The 27,339-nt window shown below is 37.2% G+C and overlaps 2 protein-coding genes and 1 long non-coding RNA gene across 4 annotated transcripts in view; 2 read left to right on the forward strand and 1 right to left on the reverse strand.

Annotated features, from left to right (window-relative positions):
• On the forward strand, positions 1-18,301 carry LOC140335488 (uncharacterized). 2 transcript variants are annotated; one of them, XR_011921715.1, is made up of 4 exons: positions 42-108; positions 6,343-6,478; positions 15,141-15,291; positions 17,242-18,301. It is a non-coding gene; the product is annotated as an uncharacterized lncRNA (long non-coding RNA). The 2 variants fall into 2 exon arrangements; XR_011921716.1 differs by lacking the exon at positions 6,343-6,478 and having other exon boundaries at positions 1-108.
• On the reverse strand, positions 13,157-26,837 carry S100PBP (S100P binding protein). The gene is made up of 6 exons (XM_072418013.1): positions 26,700-26,837; positions 21,540-22,899; positions 21,061-21,146; positions 19,907-20,004; positions 15,918-16,002; positions 13,157-14,369 (listed from the first exon to the last, which is right to left on the reverse strand). The coding sequence occupies exons 2-6, from the start codon at positions 22,875-22,877 to the stop codon at positions 14,225-14,227; spliced, it is 1,752 nt and encodes a 583-aa protein (XP_072274114.1). The 5' UTR covers positions 22,878-22,899; positions 26,700-26,837; the 3' UTR covers positions 13,157-14,224.
• YARS1 (tyrosyl-tRNA synthetase 1) overlaps positions 26,822-27,339 on the forward strand; it is an 18,955-nt gene continuing 18,437 nt past the window's right edge. The window contains exon 1 of the mRNA XM_072418024.1: positions 26,822-26,961. The gene's annotated coding sequence lies outside the window, so the exon portion shown is untranslated. The remainder of the gene's footprint in view (positions 26,962-27,339) is intronic.

Below are 27,339 nucleotides of genomic sequence, written 5' to 3' on the forward strand. Positions count from 1 at the left end.
CTTTTTATACTAATAATACAATTCCGGTACCTTTATACACCAGTCGGAGAAAACCATGTGCCATATATAAAGTCTACATTCTGCATTCTGGATCTAGTAAAATACATGGTGGGTGTTAACTGTACTTCTAGAGACTGGTAAGGTTGGTATGGCTGTCGGAGAATGTGTATTCAATAAGATTCAATTCTAATTGAAATTTACCAGCAGGAAATTCTAGAGGAGAAGGTGGAATACAGAACAATGCAATTTGTACTTTTTTAATGTAAGCAGAGACTGTGGAGATAATTATGTGTGTTATTTACCAACCATTTAAGAAGCAAGTGTAAGGTATACAATTCAGTACTAGGTGTTTTTCTGCACTCCTAGAGGAATGAACAGCATAGAAGCAACTTCAGGAACTGTTGCTTTGCTTTGCATGCAAGGTTCACTTTGAAGGAAACCTCAGCTGAGAAAAATATCAGCATATGGGGTTGTGCTGGCCTCAGACTGACCCTTATTTTCTTTGTGCCATTCTACAATAGGCTTTCCACCTTGCCCAGAGCTTAGATGTTTAGATGTTAATACATAGTCTAGTCCTTATCCTTTCAATGCTGAGCCATTTGTTTTCAATATTTAAAAAGCACATCCTTTACTTGAAACCCTTAAAATTCTATGTTTCTTGAAAGAAAAAAAGACAGGCTTAATTTTTCATCTTGTGCAATATTTGTGCAAATGTTTATAAAATCTATATATTTTTTGGAAACCCATATAATCTTTACATTTTACAATAAATCTAAGTCATATTCTGTTAGTTTGTGGCTCCCTTCACAAATTCACAGAGAATGGTTATGGGACTAACCCTCTTGAGGACATCTTATTACAAAAGGAGCAATCTATTAATATTAATAATATTATTTTTATTATTATTATTATTAATAATAATAATAAAAATAGAAATAATAAACAGGATTTATATAGCGCCAACATAATACACAGAGCTGTACTATATTAGGGGTTGCAAATGAAAGACAGATACAGACAGTGACACAGGAGGAGGAGAGGACCCTGCCCAGCAGAGCTTACAATCTACACATGTTATAGCCGTTCTATATGGCCTTTTTCTTACAGACTCCTACTTCGATGTCCCTGAATACATATAACATGAGCTAAAAGTTTCGCCATCAGAGGAGGATTGAGGAAAATCCTTCAACCTCACACAACACTAATCTATTGCTTGTAGGGCTCAGGAAAATAATTCAAGACTCTTTCCCACTGGTATCAGTGTCCAGTAGACCTACACCATTTTTCCACGTTAGTTCTCGAGGTGTGTTGGCGATGCTCCTCTCACCCAAGGCACAATGACCCATATCTGGAGGGAATGTCCCCTGATTTTCCAATTTTGGAACATTATACTGGAGATTTAAATGATGAGACAGTCCCGTGTCACCTTTGTTTCTATGGTTCCAGTCTCAGTTAGGTCAATAAAAAAGGGAGTTCCTAGACAGTTACTTACTGTTCTTAGATCTGTTATCCTGAGACATTGGAGGGCAACTACACCCCCTTTTTTTTACAGGAAGGGCTAATGGAGTTCGACAACACTCATCATATGGAGCAACTCATGGCATAGTATAATGATCAAATAGAGAGGTATCTCTTCACATGGTCAGCTTGGATTGTCTTCAGAGCATCTTCTTGGTTTCAGGATTATTTAACATTGTCACATAGGTGGGTGATCTGGTTGCAGTGACTGGTCCCCAGTCTTCTCTTCTCTCCCCTTTTTCTGTATTTCTAATTCTCCTTTGTTGTTTTACTTCAGTTTCTAGGCCATAGGTGTGTGCTTTACTTGTTTATTTACCTATCCTGTTTTATGCTTTGGCGGTGCAAATGAGTCTCATATAGAGTACCACCTTGATTCAGAATTATGATATATTGCACATTGTGTCAATGAGACTTTAGACCTTTGGAGATGAGTGTTGTGCCCCACTTTCATCCTCGGTTGAGCGTTAATCTACTTTCTGGCATTCCCTTTGGTTTTTCCTCTAATATACAGACAACCCTCTATATCTTTTTATTAGATTTAGGTATATCTTGTTATTACTTTTGTATTTTGGAGGCCACACTATAGTCTTTTTCTGTAAACAGTTGATCTTGTATCTATTTGGTTTGTTTCCATATTGAAATTGTATTTTTATATTGTATGTTTTTTCAAAATTGTTCTAACATTGGTTATGTACGCTAGTAGCATTTGCTCTCTATATTGATATGTCCTTTTATTGTTTTGATTGTTGAGTGAGACCATAATGGTTTAATAAAGTGAACCATCTATGCTAAATGGAAGGTCTGATTTTTGGCCACTCCTCATTCCCCCAACAAAAATGGTCATCAAAAACAATTTGTAAATAAACAGCTACCCCCAAAAATGAAATTGTGTGCCCCTGTAGAAGTCTCATGGCATTGTTAGGGGAGGTTTTTATTGGCTTGTAAATACATGGGAAGCCAAGATCCAGGCACACAGAAAGCGTACTATAATATGGAGAATTGTCTGTTTAGTATACTGCCTAGCCTGAGTGCACCTTTCCTGTGTTAGGTAAATAATTACCTAAGCTGCAGACATTTTTGCTTCCTTACATTTTATGTTGACATTATCCTTCACATACTTTTCAGATGGTCCTGTGGGAAAGCTTTTCACAGCCCATTGGAACTGAACTGACCATTGATGCCCTGCTTCTCCTAGAAAATGACTTTGTAATAGTGATATTGAAATCTAGACATTGTTATATGGAGATCTGGGCCATGTTCCCTCCTGAGTGTTCTACTGTGTGCTCAGTGTTCCCTTCATAACCTACTTGATATAATGACAGACCATCCTCCTGGGGGGAGAAGTGTGAATTGTTCTAAATTAAATCTACGCAATATGCAAAATATATGTAGATTTGTGCATTCTGCCTGGATAGACCTGGAGCTGTAAAATTATACATGAGTGATTGTAAACATTAAATCTCTACTCCCCTCTGACCCCCTTAATAAATCATGAAAACGCCTTTTTATTTTCAAAAGGATATGTAGTTTATAAACTTCAAGGACAATGGGAGAGGCTATTGGTAGAAAGATCTAGTATGAATATAATGTTTTAGGCAGATCTATCCAGTTTTCTGTCAAAAATGCATATATATATATATATATATATATATATATATATATATATATTTTTTTTTTTTTTTTTAACAGGACATTTGGTATTTTAGCTCCTAATTCCCACAATTTGAATATAGTTGAATTATATTTATATGGCTGTTGTTTTGCAGGTAATAGTCATACTAAAGTTATGGTAGGGAAAAAGCATGTATAAATAATAAACTTGGACAATACCAAGAGATGGATGTAAAATGGCTTTGTAGGTTTAACTGATTGTCCAGAAATGTCACACTTTGAATATCCTTCCAAATAGTCATGTGTGGCATAAAACTATTTGTTCTGGGCTGGAAAATTAGAGACCCCCCATAGCTTAAGTAACTGTGTCAGCAGTGATTTGCATTGGATCCTTACAGGCCTCTAAAGCTACGTACACACTTCCAATTATTATCGTTGGAAAACCAACGACGAACGATCCTGCACGATATCTACGAACGATCGTACAGCACCGATCCTGCACATAGAGATAACGACACGATCGTTCGTAGATATTGTACACACAATAGATACGATCGTTTGAGCGATAGAGGAACTATGTGCATGACAGGAAAGTGAACGAACGTTCGTTCATTACGCATGCTCAGCCCATAGACGATCAACGAACGATCGTACACACGAACGATGTTCAACGATCGTCGTCCAATCCCATCCGTCGGTCCGGTCGTTCGTTTCCAACGACTTTCCTCGTTCGTCGGCGTCGTTGGTTACTTTTTTTACGAACGATTTTTGCCCAATCGATCGTTCGTCGTTCATTGTGAACGATAAAAATTGGAAGTGTGTACGCACCTTAAGTCTCTAGCACCATGTAAGAGAAACAGAACAGATAGGGCTATTTAGAATTAGGGCAGCAAACTAAAATCATTTGAAACACTGAACATATATATATATATATATATATATATATATAGCTATAGGCAAATGTTTAATTGTTTAATTCTTTTGTGGACCTCACTTGCCAGTCACTTGGAGGCCAACATTGACATATGCAGTAGGGTTAATGCAGGAGTTTGTGGAACATGCAAGAAGTAAGTAGGAGTGAACATTGCAAAATACTTTTGTTGTGTTTGAAAAGCCTAGGGGTTAGTAAACAAAGCAGAACTCCTGCCAAGTTTGAGTACAACCAAGCAGACTTTTAGCATGCTACTAGGTGTAAAAAGAAGTTTTGTTATTTCAGAATAGTATTTTGGTTGTTCATTTTTTGTAAAATGTTAAAATATTTACATTAATTACCAGCTTGAAACTGCTGCAAGTATAATTCTGTAAGCCCTGGCAAGCTGTTACTGTACACAATGAAGAGTAGCTACTGTGTACACTAGATGAGCAAACTTTTGTTTTGTTTATTTATGTTTGCTTGGTTATATTAGAACTGAACAGAATTGGTTATATTAGAACTTGGGCCAGGAAATCCAAACAGGAACAGGAAAGTCCTTGCATATGAGAGTTAGTTAGGATCTATGATAAATTATTTCTGATCTAAATTTCAAAATCTAAATTCTCAAGTCATAATTATTGTCATGAAATGGTAATATCTAAATGTAATTGTGATCTCCATCTCCCATCTCTTTATTTACCCATATTCAGCACACTTTGCAATTATACAAAAGGGTCTTACATAATAGGGTCTAAATCTCTCTATTTGAACATTCATAGCTTCAAGGAGAGAACTTCTGTAAATTTTTAAGTCCATAATAATATATCTAGCATGAAGGGTTAAAGGATAAGTGCACTTTCAGTGCACATATCCTCAGGGCTTGCCTCCCTGTTCTTAGCATTTTACTAATAGCGTATACTTACTAAACCGCAGAGCCCATTTTCTCTGCCTGGCGCCACATGGCCTCTTCATAGGGTTCCCTGGTCAGTGCAGCTCTTATGTACACACACTGTGACCCCAATTCATTTCTATTTCAGGGTCATACACACCATTTTTACTTGTAGTCAGGCATTTCACTGAATTAAGTGGTGTCAGTGAGAATTATGCATGGCTGGCTCATTCTGCATACTGGGGAGATTTTGGCTGTGTGGCACTTGACAGACCTAACATCAAAGAACATCAGAGTTGTGGTTCAGTGAGCATATGCTATTAGCAAAATGTTCAGAATAAGGAAGATGGAGGGGGGTGAGGGAATAGCCCTGAAGGATGCATGCAGTAAAAGTACACTTATCGTTAAATAAATGCAGCAGTGGACCCCTATGATAACAGAGTAGACAAACTATATTTAAAAAAGTCTGTCCATTCTCTTCCTCTGTAGCAACTGGTGCCTTTCAAAACTTTATTCTTGCATGTGGATGTTACGTTGAAGATGCTTTTGGTCAATCCTTTTAAAAAATTCACTTTGAGGATGTCAGACTTTTTTGACAATGCTTGTATATGTTGTGTTTCACTAAAACCTTATGACACTTGCAGTGATGCAATGTCATTTTCTGTTCTGCTATAAGGAAGTTGCACAACTTTTGCTGGGCACATATTCTTACAAGAATCTAAAAAAATAAGTTCAGATGGGTTGTTAACTGCTCATGGATGCTCGCTTTCCAGCACTATGCACCTGGGTGCGTTTTCAGCAGCATGCATTTACAAGCATGTGCTTTATGTATTTGGCAGTGGTTGCATTTTTTTTAACACTTGCCTTGCACTAGTTGCAGTGCAATATTTAATAGATATAGATGAAATCAATCTATTAATTCACCATTTGGTTCAGTGTTGCAAAAAGCATTGAAGCCATGGACCTTCATGGGTCCCTGGGAAGAATTTTTGAGGTCAGCAATGGCAGTCTACATGTTGTTATTATTATTATTATTATTATTATTAATAACCAGGATTTATTTAGCGCCAACATATTATGCAGCACTGTACATTAAATAGGGGGTTAACACAAACCAGGTATTTGAAGTTCAATTACTCCTAGAAGACAACCAGATTTCACTTTTCTGAGGTCAGATCAGTATAAGATGGGTAACTACAACTGAGGATTACCCCTTATGAATTATAATGTTTTGCTTAATAAGGTTGTATTTGGGTTCCTTTTGAGAGTTCAAATCTACTGGTTGCCCTTCAGTAGGGGTAGGTGGCAAAATTTAGAGCATGGTAAATTCAGCTTCAAAAATCAACTTTTTGGGATCCAAGTTGATACAATTTTTTTGATTTAACAGTGATTTTAAAACTTTGTCCCCCAGGAACCACTCCTAGCAATCTTTTAAGTGGGTGGCCCACTCGATCACCTACGGCCCAGGATCTGGAGTTTTCACTCATCTGGGGGAGTAGGAGCAGAAAGAAAGACAGAGCTATTAGTGTAAGAGGTCTAAAGAGAAAGTAAGTAGTTTGAGAGAGAATGAGAGTGGTTTTATAAATGAATTTTGTGTGTGATTTCTTGTTAGTCTTGCTTTAAGATATATTTTTTGCTCTAGTGTCTTTGTTCTGGTGTACTGGTTACTTTCCATATCTGTCGTTTAGTATTACTTAAACAAACAGTTTGCCCCATTTTATACTTTAGTTGCCTTAGTAAAGTTTTTTTTCAGCAGAGTCAGTGCTGTTTGTGGCAGATGATTTCTGGTCTGTCTTCCACTGCATGTTTGCAGTGACATCCATGTCAGCAGCAACATCAACAGAAAAGGATTAGGTGCATGGATGCAGCTGATTCCTGTCCATTAAATGTAATCCTCCTGCTTTTATATACATTTAATTTGTCTTTAGGACAAGCCTCTGCCTAGAAGAGTCCCTGCAAAAAAAGGAAAACCTGCTGCTGCTCTGCTGCCATTTCTATAGCATGGTCTCTAAACCTGGTCTACCAGTTGAAAAGAAAACATATTTACTTCCACTTCTACAAAATTCTGTGACAAACAAGTGTGTGTTTTCACCTGGATAACTTGGGCCCGGCCTATGATTTTTCTTTAAAATTGTCATGCAAAACCACCGATTTTCTGTGTTATTCCACTTGGTAATTTGGGGCTTTATTTTAAATTTGGGGCCCTGCCAATGCATCTGCTCAAAAATTAACAAGATAAAAGAAATAATTTTAATTCTCATGTGCTCTTCTGAAATTATGTGGGGACTCATTAAAGCTTGTTCTACAGAATTCTCAAAAAAAGGAATCATTCTTATGTCTTTTGATAGATAATGTGTGGCCTAGGCCCAAACAGGATCTACAAACATGTGGATTACAAAAGTCTTAGAATAACAGAGTTGTTCTAGCCCGTTCTGTTGGAAAATATATAACTTTGCTGTGAATGGACACTGGCACCACTTCTAAAAAATGTTTTCAATAAAATAATTATTCTGTTTTTCTACCAAACGAGGCAGGGCAGCGATTCAACAGTGGGGCTGTGTCAATGCTTATTATACAGAATTCTTTTGCAAACACCAGATCATTCCTCTGTGTGCTTTCACTGACTGATGACATGTATTATATACAGGTACCATTTGCAGCTGATACAAGGATTAGGGCACATTGGCTTTGCATGGTGATTATTTTTTTATTGCACCCTATTTATAGATCAAGAAAATTTTTGCTGGTGCTATTTACTGTATATCAGTGTGCAATTATAAGAACATTCCTAAAGATAAAAAACTGCAGGGAAATGCTTCAGAAAGAGAATACTGTAGGTATCTGTTTTTGTGAATAAATGTTTATATGTGTGTATGAATGTAACAGGAATATGCATGAATGTGTATGAACCAATGTGCATAAGTATATCTGCCAAATGCTCCTCATTTTTATGTAGAGTCCCAGATTTTAACAGTATGGTCCTGAAATGTCAATGACATTAACTGATTTTTTTCTTTTTCTTCATGTTAAATTAATTCCCCTCAGTGTCATATATACAACATAATATCAATTTTAATGTGATATTTACTATCACTATTCTCATTATTTCCTATATTCAGTCTTTAAAATGTAAACTACAATTATTAAAATCATTAAAGCACCCATAATACTAGTGAATGGAACAACATTTTTTAGCTTTGGGACTCCAGACCAAAACAGTCTGTTCTATAAAAGGAAAGGTCGAAGGATAAGGTGCATTGTTGTGTCCTTTTACATTAGCCGGGTGCACTGCCCAGAACTTTTCAGTAACCACCTGGCTTTTTTGGTGGTTACTGAAAAACTGGGTCTTAATACAGGGGGTACCACTTGCTTACAGCTTGTTCCCACCCAGCTTAAAAAATTGGGATGAATACTGAATTGTATAATATTAGTGATCATTATCGGTCGGGACACTATCTGCATGGAGTTTGCAGGTTCTCCCAGGGGACAGGTATTAACATGACTATGTATAGCGCTGCGTAATATGTTTGTGCTATATTAATACTGAGTAATAATAATAATTTTTTTGTATTATGGCAGAATTATACTCAAACTAATGTTTGTAGTGTAGAATTTAAACGTAATGCTTTTAATTAAAATATTCTAAAATATGAATTTATATGAAAAAATTATAAAAAAAATATATAAATACAGAATTAAATTTCTGACAATATCATTTTAAATCATACCATTTTCCAGCGCTTCATAATCACGAACAAGCTTTTTGTATATCTCGTACCCTGTGCCAGGAAGTTAAGCAGTTCCATATTATTAGATTGCTTCCTATCTTACTTATAATAATCCTCCTGTTCTACTGGGATCACAGTAAGGTCACATCTGCACATTTTAGGTGCCCTGATTTGCATACGTGTTGAACATTTTAGGTGCAATTTTGCACAAATTACCTTTTATTTCTATGTAACTCATTTTTTTAATACCTTTTCTAAAGCACCTAAAATGTGGACAGCACAGAACAAAAATATTACTAACACATCCCCCAAGACTTGAAATGGTCTCAGAGAAAAGTCAGTGCTGGTATGAGAAATCAAATTAGGCTAAACAAACATGTACTTTTAAGCATTCCATATCTGATCCACCTTTCTCTTTCCATTCCCTACCCCCTTCAATTCCTTCTATCGTTGTTTTAGGGTTAATCTACACCTTCCCCAGTATTTTCCTCGACATTTAAAATGACCCATTAAACACCTGTAAATGAAATTCCTATTCATTCCCATGGGCCAGTTCACCCCAGGGAGTTTGTGGGCAGCCAGGTTTTTTAGTGTTAAAGAAAACGTTCCCTGCTGCATTTTACATTTTTTAACTGCTTGTATATACCTATACGTGCTTATAATTGCTTCCATTAAAATTAGTGGGGGCAATAACAAGCATTTAAAACCCCTTTCATTAACCCATACCTTTTGGCTTTTAAAAGCCTGTTTTAAAAAAACACCCACAACTATTACAAATGCCTGTGAATGCATTGTGGGTTTTTACAAACATTTTTAGAACACCAATAAATGCATTTAAAGGTATTATGGGTGTTTATAAGCATTTAAATAAAAGTCTGCGTAGTCTTAAAACTTAATTTCTTGTTAATACTTTATCTTTTTTCTCTTTCCCTAAACTTTTTGCTTTTCCTCCATTTATGTTCCTTTTCCATTTACTACCTTCTTTTATTCTTCCATGTCTTCATTCATTCCCTCCCTTCTGTATTCTCACCCACCCCATTTCTCCTCCTTTCTCTTCCTTCTAGTTCTTTCCCTTCTTGCTTCCTTCTGTCCATTGTTTTCCTTTTCCTGTATACTCTTTAAGAACTAGGGAATTTTGTCCATTAAGGACCTGTTTATTTGGCAGTAATTGCCATGTAAATTGTAGACTAAAATAATAAAAAAAATTAAATTTGTGCAATGATGTCACCTGGGATTCCAGATGCTAATACCAAAGCCAGTGATTCTGTCATTGTGAATACAATCCTTAAAAATCAACAGACAATGGATCATTTTTACTGTTGTGGATTGCTAGAGGACATGGATGCTAAGTTTACTTCTGGGGAAGTCTGGCTCCTCTAAGTTTCACCATAAATCTATAATAACCCAATCCACATTTTAAGGCACCTGAAATGTGAGGTGGGACACTTGCTACCCTTGTTTCCTGTTATGCAGGCTGATTGCCTAGATATGAAACATTAGGGAAGCTCAAGGGAATTTTTTAAATGGCAAAAAAGTTGCTATGGTGCTTGGTGACCTAAAGGCAACCACAAAATAAAAATTAAACCAGGCATGCCTCCAATAAAGAAAACAAAAAGGGCAGAGAAAAAGTGGATTGCATAAAGAGCTAGCAATCAGATTTCAAGTATAGTTTCCTCACTGACACTAATCTCTCCCCATGCAGTTTGTTAGTTTTACCTGCAAGATTTTATTTTGTAATTTTAGATTGTTACACATACTTCTTTATTAAAAACATGAGTCACTGCATCCTGTGTATATTTGTGAATCTTTTATGCCTTAATACGTAATACTCCTAATACGTAAATAATCTAAATTACAATTCAGATCTAAAATATATCACACATCACTAAGTGATACGCATACTGCATATTTCCGTGTATTATGCATATGTCAGAGTTTATATTCTCTTGGACTGGATTAATTTATGAACTGCTTTCTCAGACTCTTGCTGGATAATCTGTTAGGATTACAGTGTATCTAAAATCTGATTTTTGTATCAATATTAAACCATCAGTGTATAGGGGGGGGGGGGGGGTCAGGCAAGGACATCAGGTCACCTTTGGTTTGTGAAGGCAAATACAGTTCAGAATTTTGAAGATACTTCAAGCTCATTCTGTCCAATACTCACATATATAGAACTAAGTAAAAGTACAATCTGTAATTTGTAATTACTTTTTACTGTTTGGTAAATTTAACAAAATTAATATTTGTAGCCAAAACCCCAAAATGATTTAAAAGTACATTTATAGGTGTAGCTGGGGTATGCCAAATGGCCAGTCTAAACTCGGTCAGACAGGCCAGTAGGCCCACTAGTCTGAATGGCCCGTCTCATCTTGGTCAGACAGTCCACTAGGGGCAACATAGATTGGGGAGGCGGGTGGTGGAAAAAGATTATTTTGTTCCGTTTATATTCTTTTGTGGGAGCAGCTTTCGGAAAGTGTATAATACATATGGTGGGGGGGTAATGTGCAATAAAATCACAGCTAAATATTTTTTTTTTGGGCGGAAATACATCAGGAAGAAGCAGAAGTGATATTCTATTGACTTAATAACACTTATCTGAAAATTGTTATCTGAAAATAAAAATAAAATAAGCTCCATGACTTGGTCATGTTGGGACTTTTCATGCCATAAATACTGTTCATATCATACCCATTGTTTGGGCAGAACAAAGTTCCTCTTATCTGGTAGTCTCCCTATTCGTGGGATCCTCCAGCCTAGTATCTGTGGGAAGCCATAGGCTAACCCACAGAGAATGCAACCTGTCTGATCTCAGTCAGACGGTCCAGTAGGTCCACTAGTCAGAATGGCCTGTCTGATCTCAGTTAAACAGGCCACCAGGATCACTAGGGGCAACATAGATTGGGGAGGAGGGTGGTGGAAAAAGTTTATTTTGTTCTTTGTATCTCTCTCTGTGAGATTTTCCAGCCTAGTATCTGTGGGAAGCCATGAGCTATCCCACAGAGAATGCAACCTGTCTGATCCACCAGGCCGACAGGCCCATCTGATCTCGGTCAGACAAGGCCAGTAGGCTCACTAGTCCGAATGGCCTGTCTGATTTTGGTCAGACACGCCACCAGGGTGCATTTGCTTGATTTGGCAAGGTTTTTTTTTTTTCAACCAATCACATTTCCCACTGAAAAAAAAGCAACTTGCTTATTGTTGAAAGTGCATATGGGTCATGTGCCAACTTAATATGTTGTGTTGGTTATCTATGTGTTCTACGTTTATATGGATCTGGGGTATGTCAGCTATTGGCCTCCATTATTTTCGGGGACTGTTCTCTCTAGTGTACTTTCGTGGCACAATACTGCAATGCATACAACACTAGAGTAGTAGAGAGGGTGGGCTGGCACCCAATGCACCAATGTAGTGAAGCACATACAAATATGTAACATCTGAGCATTGTGTTGTGCTGCACTCAGAAAAATGCTGTGGAAGGTTTTTCGGTGATCACGCAGGATGGATCAATGAGTCTGTTTTATTAAAGCTCCCCAAGACGGGAGAGGTTTCACTTTCATCGTTGAAACTGGGTGATCCAGCAAACCTGGAATGGATTTCTTGCAAACGTTTTAAATCCTGGACCAGATCCATTCAAGGTTTGCTGGATCACCCAGATTCCCTGATCGAAGACCGAAGAACAAAAATGTAACAGTGTACTAGTCCTTAAATGTGGAGGAAATATGCATTTTTATGTCAGTATATGTTAGCTGTCATGGCTGTCTCCTATTTTAATACTTTGAATCGCAGACCGCAAATTCAAACAAAAAAATGATGTATGACTTTCTTGATCTGCATACTACAATATTTCCTCCAAATTCATACCATTTTACAAAAACAATATCTACCCCAAAAATAAGCCCTAGTATGATTTTTCTGTTTTTTTTTTTTTTTGAGGATGCTCGAAATATTAATCCTACCCCAAAAACAAGCTACAGTTCATAAATAAGTCCATTTACATGGTGCCCAGATTCTAACACTATCCCAGTCTATCTAAAACTATAAAAGTCCTTAGATCTGCTGTGAGGCCAGGAGCAGCATGACACTAACTACTATACCTTCTAACTGAGTAGCACAAACAGTGCTAACAATGTAAATGTATAATTTATGTAATATAATTTACATATACAGCTCTCTGATCATTCACATGTATTGACAATTTTTTTTCATTTAAATAAATGTTGATTTTTTTAAAAATTAGGACATCCCCTGAAAATAGGCCCTAGTGCATTTTTGGAGCACAAATTATTATAAGACACTGTCTTATTTTTGTGGAAACAGGGTATTTAGGGAGATTAGGGAAAGACAGAGGAGCTGATCCAGCACAGACTATAATAATGCATGTCCAAAAGTGAAGAAGATAGGACATAATAGGTGGGGATGAAATTTTCTTGCAAGTTCAAAGGCACAATGAAAGAGAATACAAAATAATGTATGGCAAAAAAAAGAAACGAAAAATACTACAAGTATGAAAAATACTTTATTCTTCTGTACTTGTAACTGCATACTTACATTGGTAATAGTCAATATAATACAGGAAAAACATAGCAGTCACATAACCTGACCTTTATGTAATGGAATTGTTTACCTTTAAGAATACTAGACAGCGTGGTATGTTTCAAAGACTGGACTAGTCAGAGCAGATGTACAGTGGTAAAGGTGATACACATGCAGGTAAAAATCCTCTAGGGACAGAAGGGAAAGACAGATTGGCATAGGCAAAAGGAACCCATATTGAAATGAAGGCACAGAAAATCCTGGAGCTGGGTTCCTAGATAGATGATGACTATTTTATGTCCTAATCTCTGATAAAAATAAGTAACGCCTAAAAAAATTGTCTTTTTTCATCCAAACAATGTTAAAGATGATTATATAATTATAAAATGGAATTTGAAAGAGCAGAATATAATCTTGTCTTTTCAATGCAGTTTAGAAATAGAGTAAGCATAAACACTGCTTTATGACCAACCTTTAATGCCAGTTTGAAAGCCAGAATCCTGCACTGTATTATTGCTATATTATATATTATGGGGCATTCATTGTAATCTTGGTTTTGATTTTAATCCCGCATGGTGGGTGGGAAAGCAGAGGGGTAACGATTTGCAGCAAACTCAATCCCAATTCATAAATCTTCCCTAAACCGACATAATCTGTTGTCCGGGACCAAGCCCAACAGAGGAGAGAGAAAAAGGTGGAAAGAGATGAACAGATGATGGAAATAAAAAGAGACTGAAAAAGGGACAGATGGGTCAGGCTGGAAACAAACGGTAAAAAACCATCACTGAGAAAATTGTTAATATGCAGACTGCAACTAAACAATCACATGGAATGCTTTAGGAACAATGAATTAAGGTGCACATATAAACAACTGAGTATTTTTTTTAACAATGGAACCAAGGGGATTTACAATATAAACATAAAACTCCTGGTTCACAAAAAAAAGTAAAACAGAGCATTTACTGTATAAAAACTGGCCCAGTTTAACAAAAAGGCACTTACTGATAACACACTTCACATTTATGAAAACTAGAATGGTAAAACGTCCGGAATGGGGCTTCGCTGGAATGAAGATGGTATATCCTTGAACCGTTTCATAACTCCCCCATTTTGTTCCACCCATTTATTTAAAGTGTATTGCTTTATTGGCTTCCTTCCACGCCTAGGATGATTTCTACAATTCAATGTCAACAAAGGACAGTTTAAGGCCACTTAGTTATTATATAACATATGTTAATAAAGTTGAATTTATAAATGATTCCCTCTTCAGTTATACAATTATTATACATATACAATTTGATTCATTCCTATTCTTTTCCTTTTGTGACAGCTGTGCACTCTTGACAATCGGACACTAGGTGGCAGAACATAATTGTTTCATTAGGAGACCTGTAGAAATATGCGACCATAAAATTCACCACCAGTAAATTTCAGAGAATTCGGCTGGGGAAATCATTTTTTAATTAAAAATATTTGTGCATTTTGTGATATGCTAGGTGGTTTTTACAGCTGTTGTGAAGGCACAGAGCAAGACCTAGAAAAATCTTTGACCTCATGTTGTTTAGGTTGCACCCAGAGGAATTGTCTGCTCAGTATATAACTGTACAGTGAAATGAAAGACGTGCACTGATGAGATCATGTCTTTAGCACTTTTCTGTTGGAATACTTCTTGTTAGCACAACTTACTCAATCCTTACAATCTTTATATGTGTTTTCAAGCTTGCCTTAAATGCAGGAAAACTTTTATAAATGACACATTTTGCTGTGATTTCATACAAACCCTGGGTAGTGAGTACAGAGGTACATAATACCCCTTACTTATTCCCTAAAAGGGTTAAATATATATATTGAATTTTGAGGCCAAACTTTTTTTGTTGCAGTTATTTTATTTTTATTATATATATATATGTGATCTGAGCTTAACTTTACTTACTTTTTCTTACAGGTTATCCCACCATGAAGAAATGATTCCTACAGCTACACTTTCACATGAGTGCAGCCATGGGACTCCTGACGGCCTGGGATCCCCTGGCACCAGAGGGCAAATGAGGACCAATTTCCCAATTCAAATTATAGTGCTGATTGGCTGAGTAAAGGTAAACTCTGATGATGCTTGAGCTGCACTGGTGTGGACTAGCCCATTGGAATGCATGGGAATTTCAAATATGGGCTTTTAAACGCTCAGGTTAAACTCTGGGGAAACAGTCCACTTAGACTAAGTCTAAATGATGTAAAAATTAAAACAGAGATGAAATTATTTGTTACCTTTATCTACCTAAAATGAACATATTTAATTTACAAATATTTCTAAAACACTAGACAGGAATCTTAGTACTTGACACATGGATGTGATTTAGTCTATTTTTTATCATTTTGCTGAATACTGCAGTGAATGTACATTCAGCAGTACTAAACTAAAATGAGCAGACTAAGCTATTCAAATAGATTGGTAAATACATTTTTTACAGATTTATCTTTATCTTGTGTCAAACACAACTGCAAATGTATCTTTTCACCCAGAAGCCAATCATTTTAAAACCAATACAACTGTTTTTTACTGGAACAAATATAATAGTCTCATTATTAAAAAAATATCTGGAAGACATTACTGTACAGCACTGCATTTTATATCTTGGCGCTATATACATTCTGTTTATTAATATTATTAATAATAATAATATTTGTATAATCAGTTTACTATAGATTAACATGCTCATCATACCTTCTAGAGAGATTGGAGGGATGCTGCCAGTGCGGATTCTTTTGGTTTATTTTGTACAAAAATGAGCTCAGGTCTTGAAAAGGGTCTGCCAATACCAGCAAAAACAGAAAGTAAAATTAAAATGAGTCACCTCTAAATCAGGTATACATTTATCAATCTACAAGTCTGTTATAGTTATAGTTTTTATAAGATGAAATTTACATCACACGCCATACTATCAGTCTCCTACCCCTATGTTATGATTTGGGGTTTGCTCGTAAACACCTTAAAACACCTATTTATGTTAGTGAAAATGATGCTTTCTGCTTGCCCACTCCAGTGATCTGCGCTCTTATAGCAGAATAATAGCTTTAATCAATAGCATAAATGTAACCACTAAAACTAGTATTTCGGAGGAAAAAAAAGGGAATGTAAATTGGGTCTGTTACAAAGAGCAAACAAAATGCTTAACTAGAGAAAGAAAAGCTGCAACAGGGAAGAGGAGGCTAATAAAGGTTGTTGGTTGTTACTGCATAGCCCAGATGTTCTGCAGCATCAACCTAAATTTAATATGTTGTACTTTTTTTTTTACAAGATTTTGGTAAAACATTGGATACTGTTCTGGTACAAGGGGTACAAGGGCTCCTGTATGACAGCCTAAACAAGTATCCAATCTAGTTGTCATGTAATAACCAAGCCTCCTTTATTTCTGTCTTGCATATTTACCTTTCCCAGACACTGTGTTTAGAGGCTTTAGGAAGCAGTGACAATTTTAACAAGCAAAAAAAAAAAAAAACACTATGTAGGACTAAGTGTGGCCAGGGGCTGACTGACAAGCTACAGGCTTAAAAATCAGCAATGACAGCCACTTCCCCACAATATTTTCTCATTCCACAGAGGAGCAACCAGGCAAAGCCTGCATGAGAGTGGCAACTCTGTTCTGAACACAGAAACAGTATGTCATCACAAGCATTTAACACAGCTCCCTAAAATTGGTATATATATATATATATATATATATATATATATAAAACATGTACTATATGTTCTTCAATCTACACAAAAAACACACCTTGGAGTTGGCATAACAGTATAAAGATCTGGCAATTTACCTGTTTTTCTTGGGAAGGGGGTGGGAGCTCAAAGGAAGCAGCCCATTCATATTTAATAGACTCTCTACAACTATCATCTGTATAATGAGTATTCACATGTGCTCATTGTGGTGTGCTATGCAGAGGTGTGTCTACACTCATTGTATATGTTGCTTGGATGGTGAATACACAATAACGGCAATTTAAATAATATGTTGAAAAGTATAACTAAACATTTTTTTTTTGTTTAATAGAATGGGAAAAGATTGGAACTTGTCAGGATTAAAAGCTATCTGATGCGTAATTAGAAAGATTTCCTCTCAATTTCTGTTCCTGTGACAACCTGACCAAAATGGAAGTAGGTGAGAATCTGAAACTGGGAAATGAGCAAAAGTAAAAAAAAAAATAAACATCTGACACAGAGGTTCCAGCACACCCCTACTTATATCTATATCTTATATGGAATATCTCTTCTGCCATCTCTGTTTACAACAGTAAGCAGCCAGTGAAGTTGTACTTGCTGAAGGATCCATGATAACAGAGGTCTATGGAGAATCTTGATGTGAAAGTAGGATAGTCCGCATTAGATATATAGGATGGACGTGACCTTGATCTAAAGGGAAGACTTTCATTTCAATATGAAGTGGTGACTCTGATGTGAAAGGGCATGTTCTTAAACTAAAGGCCCTCCTAGCAGCAGATGTGATGATTCAGTAGAAGGGGGAAGCCCAGGTTCTAATTCCACACCAAGGCTCAGAAATCTGTAGTCACACCACTGCTAAAAGCAGCTTAAAGGTGAATTTCAGATGGTGTCCCAAGTCAGCATGTACTTGTTGAATATGTTGATATACATGTGAATGCGTTGGGGTGGTTATTCTTATGTTCACTTATCAGGTGCCCAAAAACCAAGACCAGGGATTTGCACCTCTGATGTCATTCACCAAAAGAAGCTCTGGATCGGCCCCATAACTTTTAGGAAACCCATATGGTGACGCCTTTTGTGATTTTCATGCCCTCCTACTTTTTTTTGGGCATGCAGGACCAAAATAAACTTTGTGAGAAAACAGTGGTGCTTGAAAGTTTATAAACCCTCTAAAAGTTTCTGAATTTTTATCTGAATGTGAACTAAACAAACCTTTAATCAAGTCCTAAAAGAAAATAAAAAAACCTAGCTAAACAAAAGAAAACCTAGCTAAAGAAAAAAGTATTATATTTGGTCATGTATTTATTGAAAGAAAATTATCCAATAACATATATGAGTGCAGAAAAGTAAATGAATCCTTAGGATTATCATAAAATAAAAAGGTAAAATCAGATTTTAATGTTTTTCAATCATTGAGGTGTGAGTGAAAGGAACAGTGATCCAGCAAAGCCTAATCACATACACCACACATTTTTGGACATGTATCATAGCTAGAACAAAAGAGGTGTCTGAAGGCCTTGGTAAAAGAGTTGTTGATGCCCATAAAGCTGTTAAAGGTTACAAGGCCATCTCTAAAGAGTTTGGACTCCTCCAATTAATGGTCAGACAGATTATGTACAAATGGAGGAAATTCTAGACCATTGTTACCCAAAGATAACCTGCAAGGCATGTAATAGTATGAGAGGTTACAAAGCAATCCAGGGTAACTTCTAATTAAATGAAGGCCTAGCTCACATTGACAAATGTTCATGAATCCACCATCAGGGGAACACTGAACATCAATGGTGTGTATAGCAGAGTAGCAAGGAGAAAGTCACCGCTCTCCCACAAAGATTTTGCATATATCATCATCAATATTTTGTGAACACATGAAGCTAAAAAGAACTTTTTGGCCTAAATGAAGAGGGTTATATTTGGGGAAATAAAAACACTGCATTCCAGCATTAAAAACTAATCCCAATTGTGAAGTGTGGTGATAGGATTGTTCTGTTTTGGGACCGTTTTGGTGTATCTGGGACTTTATTTATACGTATCTCCAAACTTGCCTATTTATATTGTATGTATTTTTTGCCATTTTGCAGGCATACACAATTTCAGCCTACAATAGGTCATGCAGGTTACAAGAAAAAAAAACTGTGGCTACATTTAATGACACATTTAGGTCCAAAATGGTAGGTTTAGAAACTAAAATGTTTACACATACACCATAATGGGTAGTTACATTTTTAACTAATACCTTTACTGAATGTAAAGTTTTACATCTGACACTTCTTTTCCTAATAAGGTGTGTGTGTGTGTGTGGNGGGGGGGGGGGGGGTCTAATATTGATTTGCTGCTGGCACCAAAGAACTGATCTACTGCTGAAGGAAGAGGCAGGTGGAGCTCTGTCCAAGCCTTTGGAAAAAGAGTGATTCCATGTCACACTGCTTCCTATGTAAATGCAAAGCAGAAGTGATCTTCAATGGAAAACTCTTATAATTTTAGCTTTGGGGCTTCCTGCTGACTATCACTAAAACCCAGTGATCTCCAGCCGAGACCTAGAAGAACCACTGTAGAAGTTAACCTATCCACAAAGTTAGGTCTCCTCATTTCTTTTTAGTTTTACCGGTTTTCTGTTAAGTCCTACAATTGCTCATCATCTGCTTCACGTGACTACAAGTCCTGCTCTTTATGTAGGCACACTGTAATGCAGGAATTCTGAGAAATGTAGGTTGGCATCTAACCATCTTCCTACTTTGGGTTTTACAAACTCACATTGACCCGTGCTGTAATCACTTATGAATCTGACTGCTTTTAAAATTTGCTTTGGTCTATGTAAGTACAGGTGGCTTTTACATGAAGTCTGACTTTTTATAGAAACAAAATTCTACCATTTACCGGATCTTCAAAAATTAACAAATGCTTTTGCCAATTCCAGCTCAACCCTAAGCCAAACATAAAATGGTTATAACTATTAGCCTAGAACCATCACAATATTTACAATATATTTTTCTTACCATCTGATTCATGGCTTTCTTGACTATTAATATGCATTATAACCTGATCACAGTAAATGTTCTTTTGAGCTTCCAGTTCAAGAGAAGATGGAAAAAACCTGAAATACAATAAATCATTATATAATAAAATAAAAAAGTGAACACTAGGACAAATGTTTACAGCTATAGTATTAAAAACTCACTATAAGACAATACAAATAAAGGCTGGATCAGGAAATCTACTGACATGGGTTATCATGATTAATAATGAAAACAATATTAACAGCTCTTTTTATTCTGATTTTAGGCAGGACTTTCTGTGAAAGGAAAGAAACATACACTTCCTAGAAACAAAACAGACTTTGCATAGCATGAGGGCTAAAAATTAACTGAAAAGATTTTTTTAAACAGCTCAGATTTCAAAGGTGGCCTTGGCATGCCTTGATAGGGTTTGAAAAGGCAAATAAAAAAGCAGCACTTTTCTTAGCCAAGAATATACAGTTCTACCATTACTTCATGCAGACTGCACAACCTCCCACACACATTTGTTCAAGAAAAAACTTTCAGTTTCATATACTCTTTAGGTCTAGAACTAGCCAGGGTACACATACTGTAATCTACATGTTTAAAGCTGACCTTGTACTTAAAATGTTCTTCCCCGAGATCTGACGTACTCATAAATCCGTGGGATCTCATTATCACGATGATGGTGCCAACCCTGTGCTATGAAAGTCAGGGAAGTAAGTCTTTTTCCCTTCATGTGTTTTTTTTTCTTTTTTACACTTTTACAAAGTATTTAAGCTAGGAGGACTGCAAGGGGACAGATGTGAAAAAAGCAGTGTAATATGATTGGAAAAAAAATATTTAAATTATTTAACATATTTTTCCCTTTAAAATGTTTTACAAGTATCTTATCTCATTTTATCCCCATATTTCTTTTGTTTGTTTTATATCTGAAAGTGAAGGGCAATGTATTTATGAATAAACTAAAATTGGACTTGAGTGTGAAAGAACACTTTGATAAATAATGTTAATTAAAGGGCAACTACATGTAAAATGCAGACTGGTAATATGAATTTAGAAACTATTCTGGTCAGCAAAAGAACCCAACCAGTGCCACTCAACCATGAAGACAAAACACGGCATCAATTAACACAACAGGCGCAGTCAGTTACCTTGGTGCACGTCTTGGCAATGGAGTGACTACAACACGGGACCTTTCCTTGGCAGCTGCAGATGAATCTGTTCCACAGTCGGTGGGCTGCATTGAAGTAAAAAGTAAAATATATATGAGGGAAGTGTATTTAGGAAATATATGCTCTATGTTACACAGATTTAACTCTTGTATGCATCTCATTGGCCTAATTTTTTTATCAGTGTACCTTGTAAAGTGGTATACAAATTAGGAATATATGGCTAACCATCCAAATATCACACATTGTCTATTTTGTTTTTGATCCAACACATCTTGCATAAATATTTACTATGTGTAATGATATTGGTATATTTAATTTAGTGCAACTGAGAACCAATTTAGAATATATTATATATTCTTACTACAGGCATAATAATTATTTGGATAAGTGTCTGTTTTGATAATTTTGTCTTCAAATCATGCATTTAAGAAATTAGCTGACAAAAGGGGGTTGCATACCGTTTCCTGGCTGCTGGATGTCTGTGTGGCACTTGGAATTATAGGTCGGTGACTTAAACCAAGGGTGGACTGGCCGTGACTTTTTGTAGAAGTGCTGGGATTCCCATCCTCAGCAGCATCAGTGTTCCACTGAGTTTCAGAGTTGACCACTATGGATATTGATGAAGATTCAGAATCTTTTGGAGGCTCACATATAGTAGAAGGGTGACAATTGACCTTAAGTGCATCTGATGAGTTAGAAGTGGCTGGAGAGAGCTGCTGGGCTACATCTGCAGCATCAGAACCAACAAAATTGTCTAATTGATTAACAGGAACAGAATGCTTTAAATTGCTTGTTGAATCTGATACTGCAGATCTGTTTTTTTCCGTGCACTGCATAAAAAGTTCAGCAGCGGTCTCCTCATCTGATGATGTGCCACCTCCAGGGCTGATTACCAGAATATCGTTAATGTCACCATCAAAAGACAGGTCAGGGTCATCAGCCCATTCTACTACAACATCCATAGTAAACAAAGAGTCTGATGACTGCACAGGAAGGTTGGTTGGACAGCCACTGACAGGCTGATGAGGGAGTGCTTGCATTTTATCTGATACTTGCACAGCTGAATTAGAATGTCTATTTGTTTCTTGAGCAGAATTAGATTTCAAATTGCCAACAATGCTGCATTCCTGTTTTGACTTCTCATCACATGGAGAATGCGTCGCTGATTGCTGTGGTGATGGAGCCATTGCAGCATAGTTATTCAGGTCTTCTTCACACAGTGTTGTTTCGGTCAAATTATGAGAACCGTCTAACTGACTGTATGGTGAAGTACACACTTTTTCCTTCAGATCTTCTGATTCTGGACTACTAGCAGAATAGCATTCACCCAATTCAAGAGATTCGGCTGAAAAGTCATCTTCAAGTAATGACTCAATCTCATCCACTGTTAGATATAATGGGGAGTTATCTTCATCATCTGAAGGTTCTAGCAATGAGTCTTCCCACTCGTCACTGAATTCAGAGTTTTTTTCCAGTGTATGAGATGGGGTACTTACATTGCTTGGTTTGACACCTTTAGATTTGGAGGTAGAAGGAGAGCTCCATGAGGGAAGAGATGAAGAATGAGGTGTGCTACTAGTAAAAACACTGCAAATTTTCTTAGTGCAGGGGGTTTCTGCTTCATTTTCTTCTGCCTTTCGCTTCAAACCAGTTGCTCGATCATTGACAATGCTGATCTTTAAATCTTCCATAGTTCTAGGAATGGGGTCTTCCGATACTGCTGGGTATAACATAACTTGCCGCTCAGGGTTTGCTGTGCCTGTCGACAAATCACTGCTTTCACCGGTAACTTTCATGAGTCTCTCTTCACCTGAAATTCTACAGAAGAAAATCAAATATTAACATTGCTCAGCCATGCTCATAGGTAAATAAAACTTTTTTTTCTCTAAATAACCAAGGAAGTAATTATACCTATGTGGAACAATGTTTGCACTGATAAATTGTACAAAAACCATCAGGGACTTTATGTTCTCAATGTGCCCATTTCTCAATAGATTCTCAATAGATGTCCATTGGGTCTCTGGTACAGAAATGAAATGCAGAATGTAACACACAACATGTGGCTTGTGTAGCAGTGCAGCATATAATTCAGTAATTCAGACACACAAAGGCTCAGGTATTCCAGACCTCTCCCTATCTGTCACTATAGAGAATGTAACGTCACATGTATATAATAAATCTTAGGAAGGAAGGAATATAGACCGCACACACACTACTTTGAAAAACAAAGATTTCCTATTTTTGGGCTCTATTCATTTCTCTTTAGTTGTTTTTACTCCACTTTTTCCAACAAAAATTAACAAATGCTAAAGAAACAATTGCAGGATTTAATAATATTAGGATAAACCTAACTTGGCCTAAAACATATCTCGGGTCCCAAAACTACTTAGAATATATCTATAGCCAAAATTGTTACCCCCCCCCCCATTTCTGGAAAGAGTAAGGGTGGCCAAAACTTTTTTTTTTTTACCATCTGTGTCTTTTTAGGCATACTTACCTACTTCTCCTGTCATGTAGACTCAACGAGAATGAAAACGGTCATGGGAACAAATGTCAAAATTAGAAGATTTTCTCTCTATTCCTGTTTAGGCAGCAACTCATAATTTTGACTCAAAGTAAGGGAAAACCCCAAATTCTAAATTGTGACAATAGCAGGATTGAATGGGAAACGTTCCATTGGGAACACTTGTTCCACTAATAACTAAAAGAGCATATCTCTTACTTCTGACTTTCTGCTTTGCTAACAGGGCAGGAAGTGAAAGGTAATCTACCTAACAAGGGAGAATTGGTTAAAAAATGTTTTATATATGCTTTAAGCCCTGTTACTATAGGCCCTGTGCAGCTCAGAGTAGGATGCTGAAATATGCCGGTTATCCTGGGATCCCCTGGAGCTGTCGGAACTAAATGAACATGTGCAAATGAAGTATTTCATCATGGCCTGGCCAAATTGCAATCAGGCAGGTAAGTTTATTGCATTGCAGTAGGGACATTACCTGTTCCTTATGCCAGGTTGCAATGTTTTGTAATGTTTATTTATGCTTTAAGCCTCTACAGGATAGAAAGTGAAGGGACAATTTTCTAATACATAAATGGCAGAACAAAAGAACAACATTAGTTTTAACCCTCGTCTACTTTCTCAGAAAAAGGTTTTGCCTTTAGATAAACTATAATGCCTGAAGTGTAGCATTGCTAGGTCTTTGCTCCCATTTTTCACTTCAAATTTAGTTTTCTATTTTACAGCTTTAGGTCAGTTAAGCTGAGGTTAAGCTAAATCGGACGTGAATCATGGGGCGTGTGTAGGTAGCCTTAATCCACTGCTTGATTTATTGAAGGGGATGGGGATACACAGTCCCATTGCTTTATATTAGTCACTGAGGAAAAAAGCTTTTTAGCTCTTCAGATTTTGGTTTTGTGTAAAACTAAAAATGAAATAAATAATTATTAAATGCTTTGGACTCTTGCAAGGTCAAATATCCCGAGTCTGGAATGTACAGAAGAGTTTCCCCCTCCTGTGGTGGAACTTGTGAATCAGTGCTTAGAGTGAATCTTGGCAGACCGGTGCCCAGAGCTTTCCATGGTGCTGAACCTTTGTTTTTATTATGTGTTCACCATTTCCATAGATTTAGTTTTTCCTTTTCCCTGACTCCAAAAAATAAAGAAAATAGAAAACAAAAGTTTAGTAAAAAAAAAAAATTGGCTAAAAATTCATTTTTTAAGGCAGGCAGTAGCTAACAAACCTCAAATTTCACTGTATTTGGTAGTTTGGAGATCCATTCAGCAATCTGTACTCAGCGCTAAGGAGGATCTGACAAGGTTCCGCTGGGTTTTGACATGGAATCAGAATGTAAAAAGTGCTGAAAGCAGCATTTCATTTTTCAGTAGAACCTGGTTATGTGTCAGTGGCTGTAAATAGTTATAAAACAAATAATTAAAACAAACCCTAAATTTAAAGGTAACCCCAACAACGTGTGACATTGCTGCATAAAATCAATAGATGAATGTTGGAGGACTCAGTACTCATTCCTTAATATAGTATATTAATATATATATTATTATATTAATATTATACACAGGGAAGAGATGGTGTTGGGCAAATTTTAGAATGTGATTTATCTCTTGATATTATTATTATTACTATTTTCACTAAGCAAACTTTGATTGAAAATGGGCAAAATCCAATTTCTAAATAGAGGAAATGTTGAAAAATTGATCTTGGTCAGTGTGTTTGGAATGTCTCAGTAAGTTTTATATGTGAACTATTTATTCTGAAGCAAGATTTTACCTTACTTCCTGTTGGCTGACATTTTATTAAAGCGGAAGTAAATCCAAAACAATAAAAACACACTTACCTTCAATCCTGCAGATCAGTCAGGAGTTTTCTTCCATCGGTCCCCCATCGTCTCTGTATCTGTCTTCGGCCTGGCACTGAGGGAGTGCCAGACGCTGCCATCTTCCCCTCTCCTCTCCTCCGTGTTTTTCTTCCTGTTTCACCCGATCTCGCACTGCCCAGACGTGAGATTGGGTGACGCAGATTGGGAAAAAACTTGCTGATCTGCAATTTTTTCCTTATTGATGAAAGGGCTGCTTTTGCGCATATCTGAGATGCTTGGGCATGTGCAGAAGGAGCAGCCAAGGTCGCCCCTACGTCACGCATCCCAGGAGGCTCTGCGCTCCCATTCATTTTTATTTATTTTTTTTTTTAAAGGGTGTTGCACTTAAAAAAACAAACAAAATTTTTACTTGTCTACCCTTTATGTAAAGTGAAAAATCTCAGTTTAGGTACGCTTTAAACAGGAGGGGGAAATCTGAAACAATGGTAAGGACAGAGATGTGCCAGGGCTTCTTCTGCTGAACATTTCTGTGTTGTTGTTATTAAAGAGCCTCCCCACTTCCTGTAAGATAAAACAGGGCAGGAAATGAGAGGAAATCTCTTAGAGAACAGATAGAGCGGGATTTTAATCCTTTCCTGATCCATACACAACTAAAGTTGCGTACACACGTGCAATAATTATCGTTGGAAACGAACGACTAAATACTATTCGTCTGATAATTGTTAACAAAAAAATGTGCACAACAACGTCGATGAATGAGGATTGTTGCTGTAAATGAATGACCGTCCCGGCAGATCTGATTGGGCGACGATTGTTCAAAATGTACAGTCGTTCAGTGACCGTGGGTTGTTCTGTGATCATGGTTCAAACGATCGTATCCAGTGTGTGTACACTATTAGTGGATTATATTTGTACAGAATTGTGCACAATACGATCGTTCATCGATCGTTCACAATATTCGTGCATAATCGTTAGTAGTTGGTTTTCGAACGATAATTATTGCACGTGTGTACCTAGACAAAAGCTGTGACTGAATTCAGATAAGAAAGTGAAAATAAATCTCTTCAAATAGGGAAATGGCCTGTTGTCACTGAATAGGTGTCCCCAGGGGAAGATTTATCATCATTTCCTGTCACAAAGCCGTGCAGTTATTTCTGTATTATTCTCCCCCAGCTATACAGGATCCCATGAAAGGTGAACATACAATAATAAGAGGACATTGGCGGTCTGAATCTCGGACACGAAGTCCCATTTACCGCGGGCAGCGTGCACAACAAGTACACAAACCTTAGGAGAGGAGAGCGCTCAGGGGGTGTACAGGGGCGGCCAGTCAGCCCATATATCCGCCTTGGCACTGACTTTATCCAGGTTCCCTGACATTCCGGGTCCTCCCGCTCTGCTCACTTCTCCAACTTTGTTTTCCGCGCAACTACTCACGCCGCTCACCTCCAGCAGTCCGCCCTAGCTGAATGCCGAGCGTATCGATCAGCACGTCTGACGCAATCCGTGGCGACTAGGAACTGCTGATCAGCAGCATACACGTGTGCCGGTAAGAGGAACGCTCTGACACCGGCACTAGCTGGATTGAGGGGGCGGCTCTTGGTTGTAGTCGTATCGGAGGTGTTATGTGTGTTATCTATAGTAAAGAGCATGCTACAGTACTGAAGGGAGGGCCACAGAAGTGACATGGGGCTGCCCTGCCTATGGGATATAATGTAAAAGGGGTATTATCACAATGCAGGGTGATATCATAATATATGAGGTGTCTGACCCATTTGGGGTGGCCTAGGGTAATGTGGGTGATGTGGTGGCAGTAACAGCTGGTAGACAGGCCATACTTCCTGGGCATTGGGTGGTGCAGGGAAGTACAAAGCATGATGTCCCTGCCTGCTCCCGGAATATACCCACTGATCATCATTTATATATA

This window comes from Pyxicephalus adspersus, chromosome 1 (genome assembly GCF_032062135.1).
Source record: "Pyxicephalus adspersus chromosome 1, UCB_Pads_2.0, whole genome shotgun sequence".
Taxonomy (NCBI): domain Eukaryota; kingdom Metazoa; phylum Chordata; class Amphibia; order Anura; family Pyxicephalidae; genus Pyxicephalus; species Pyxicephalus adspersus.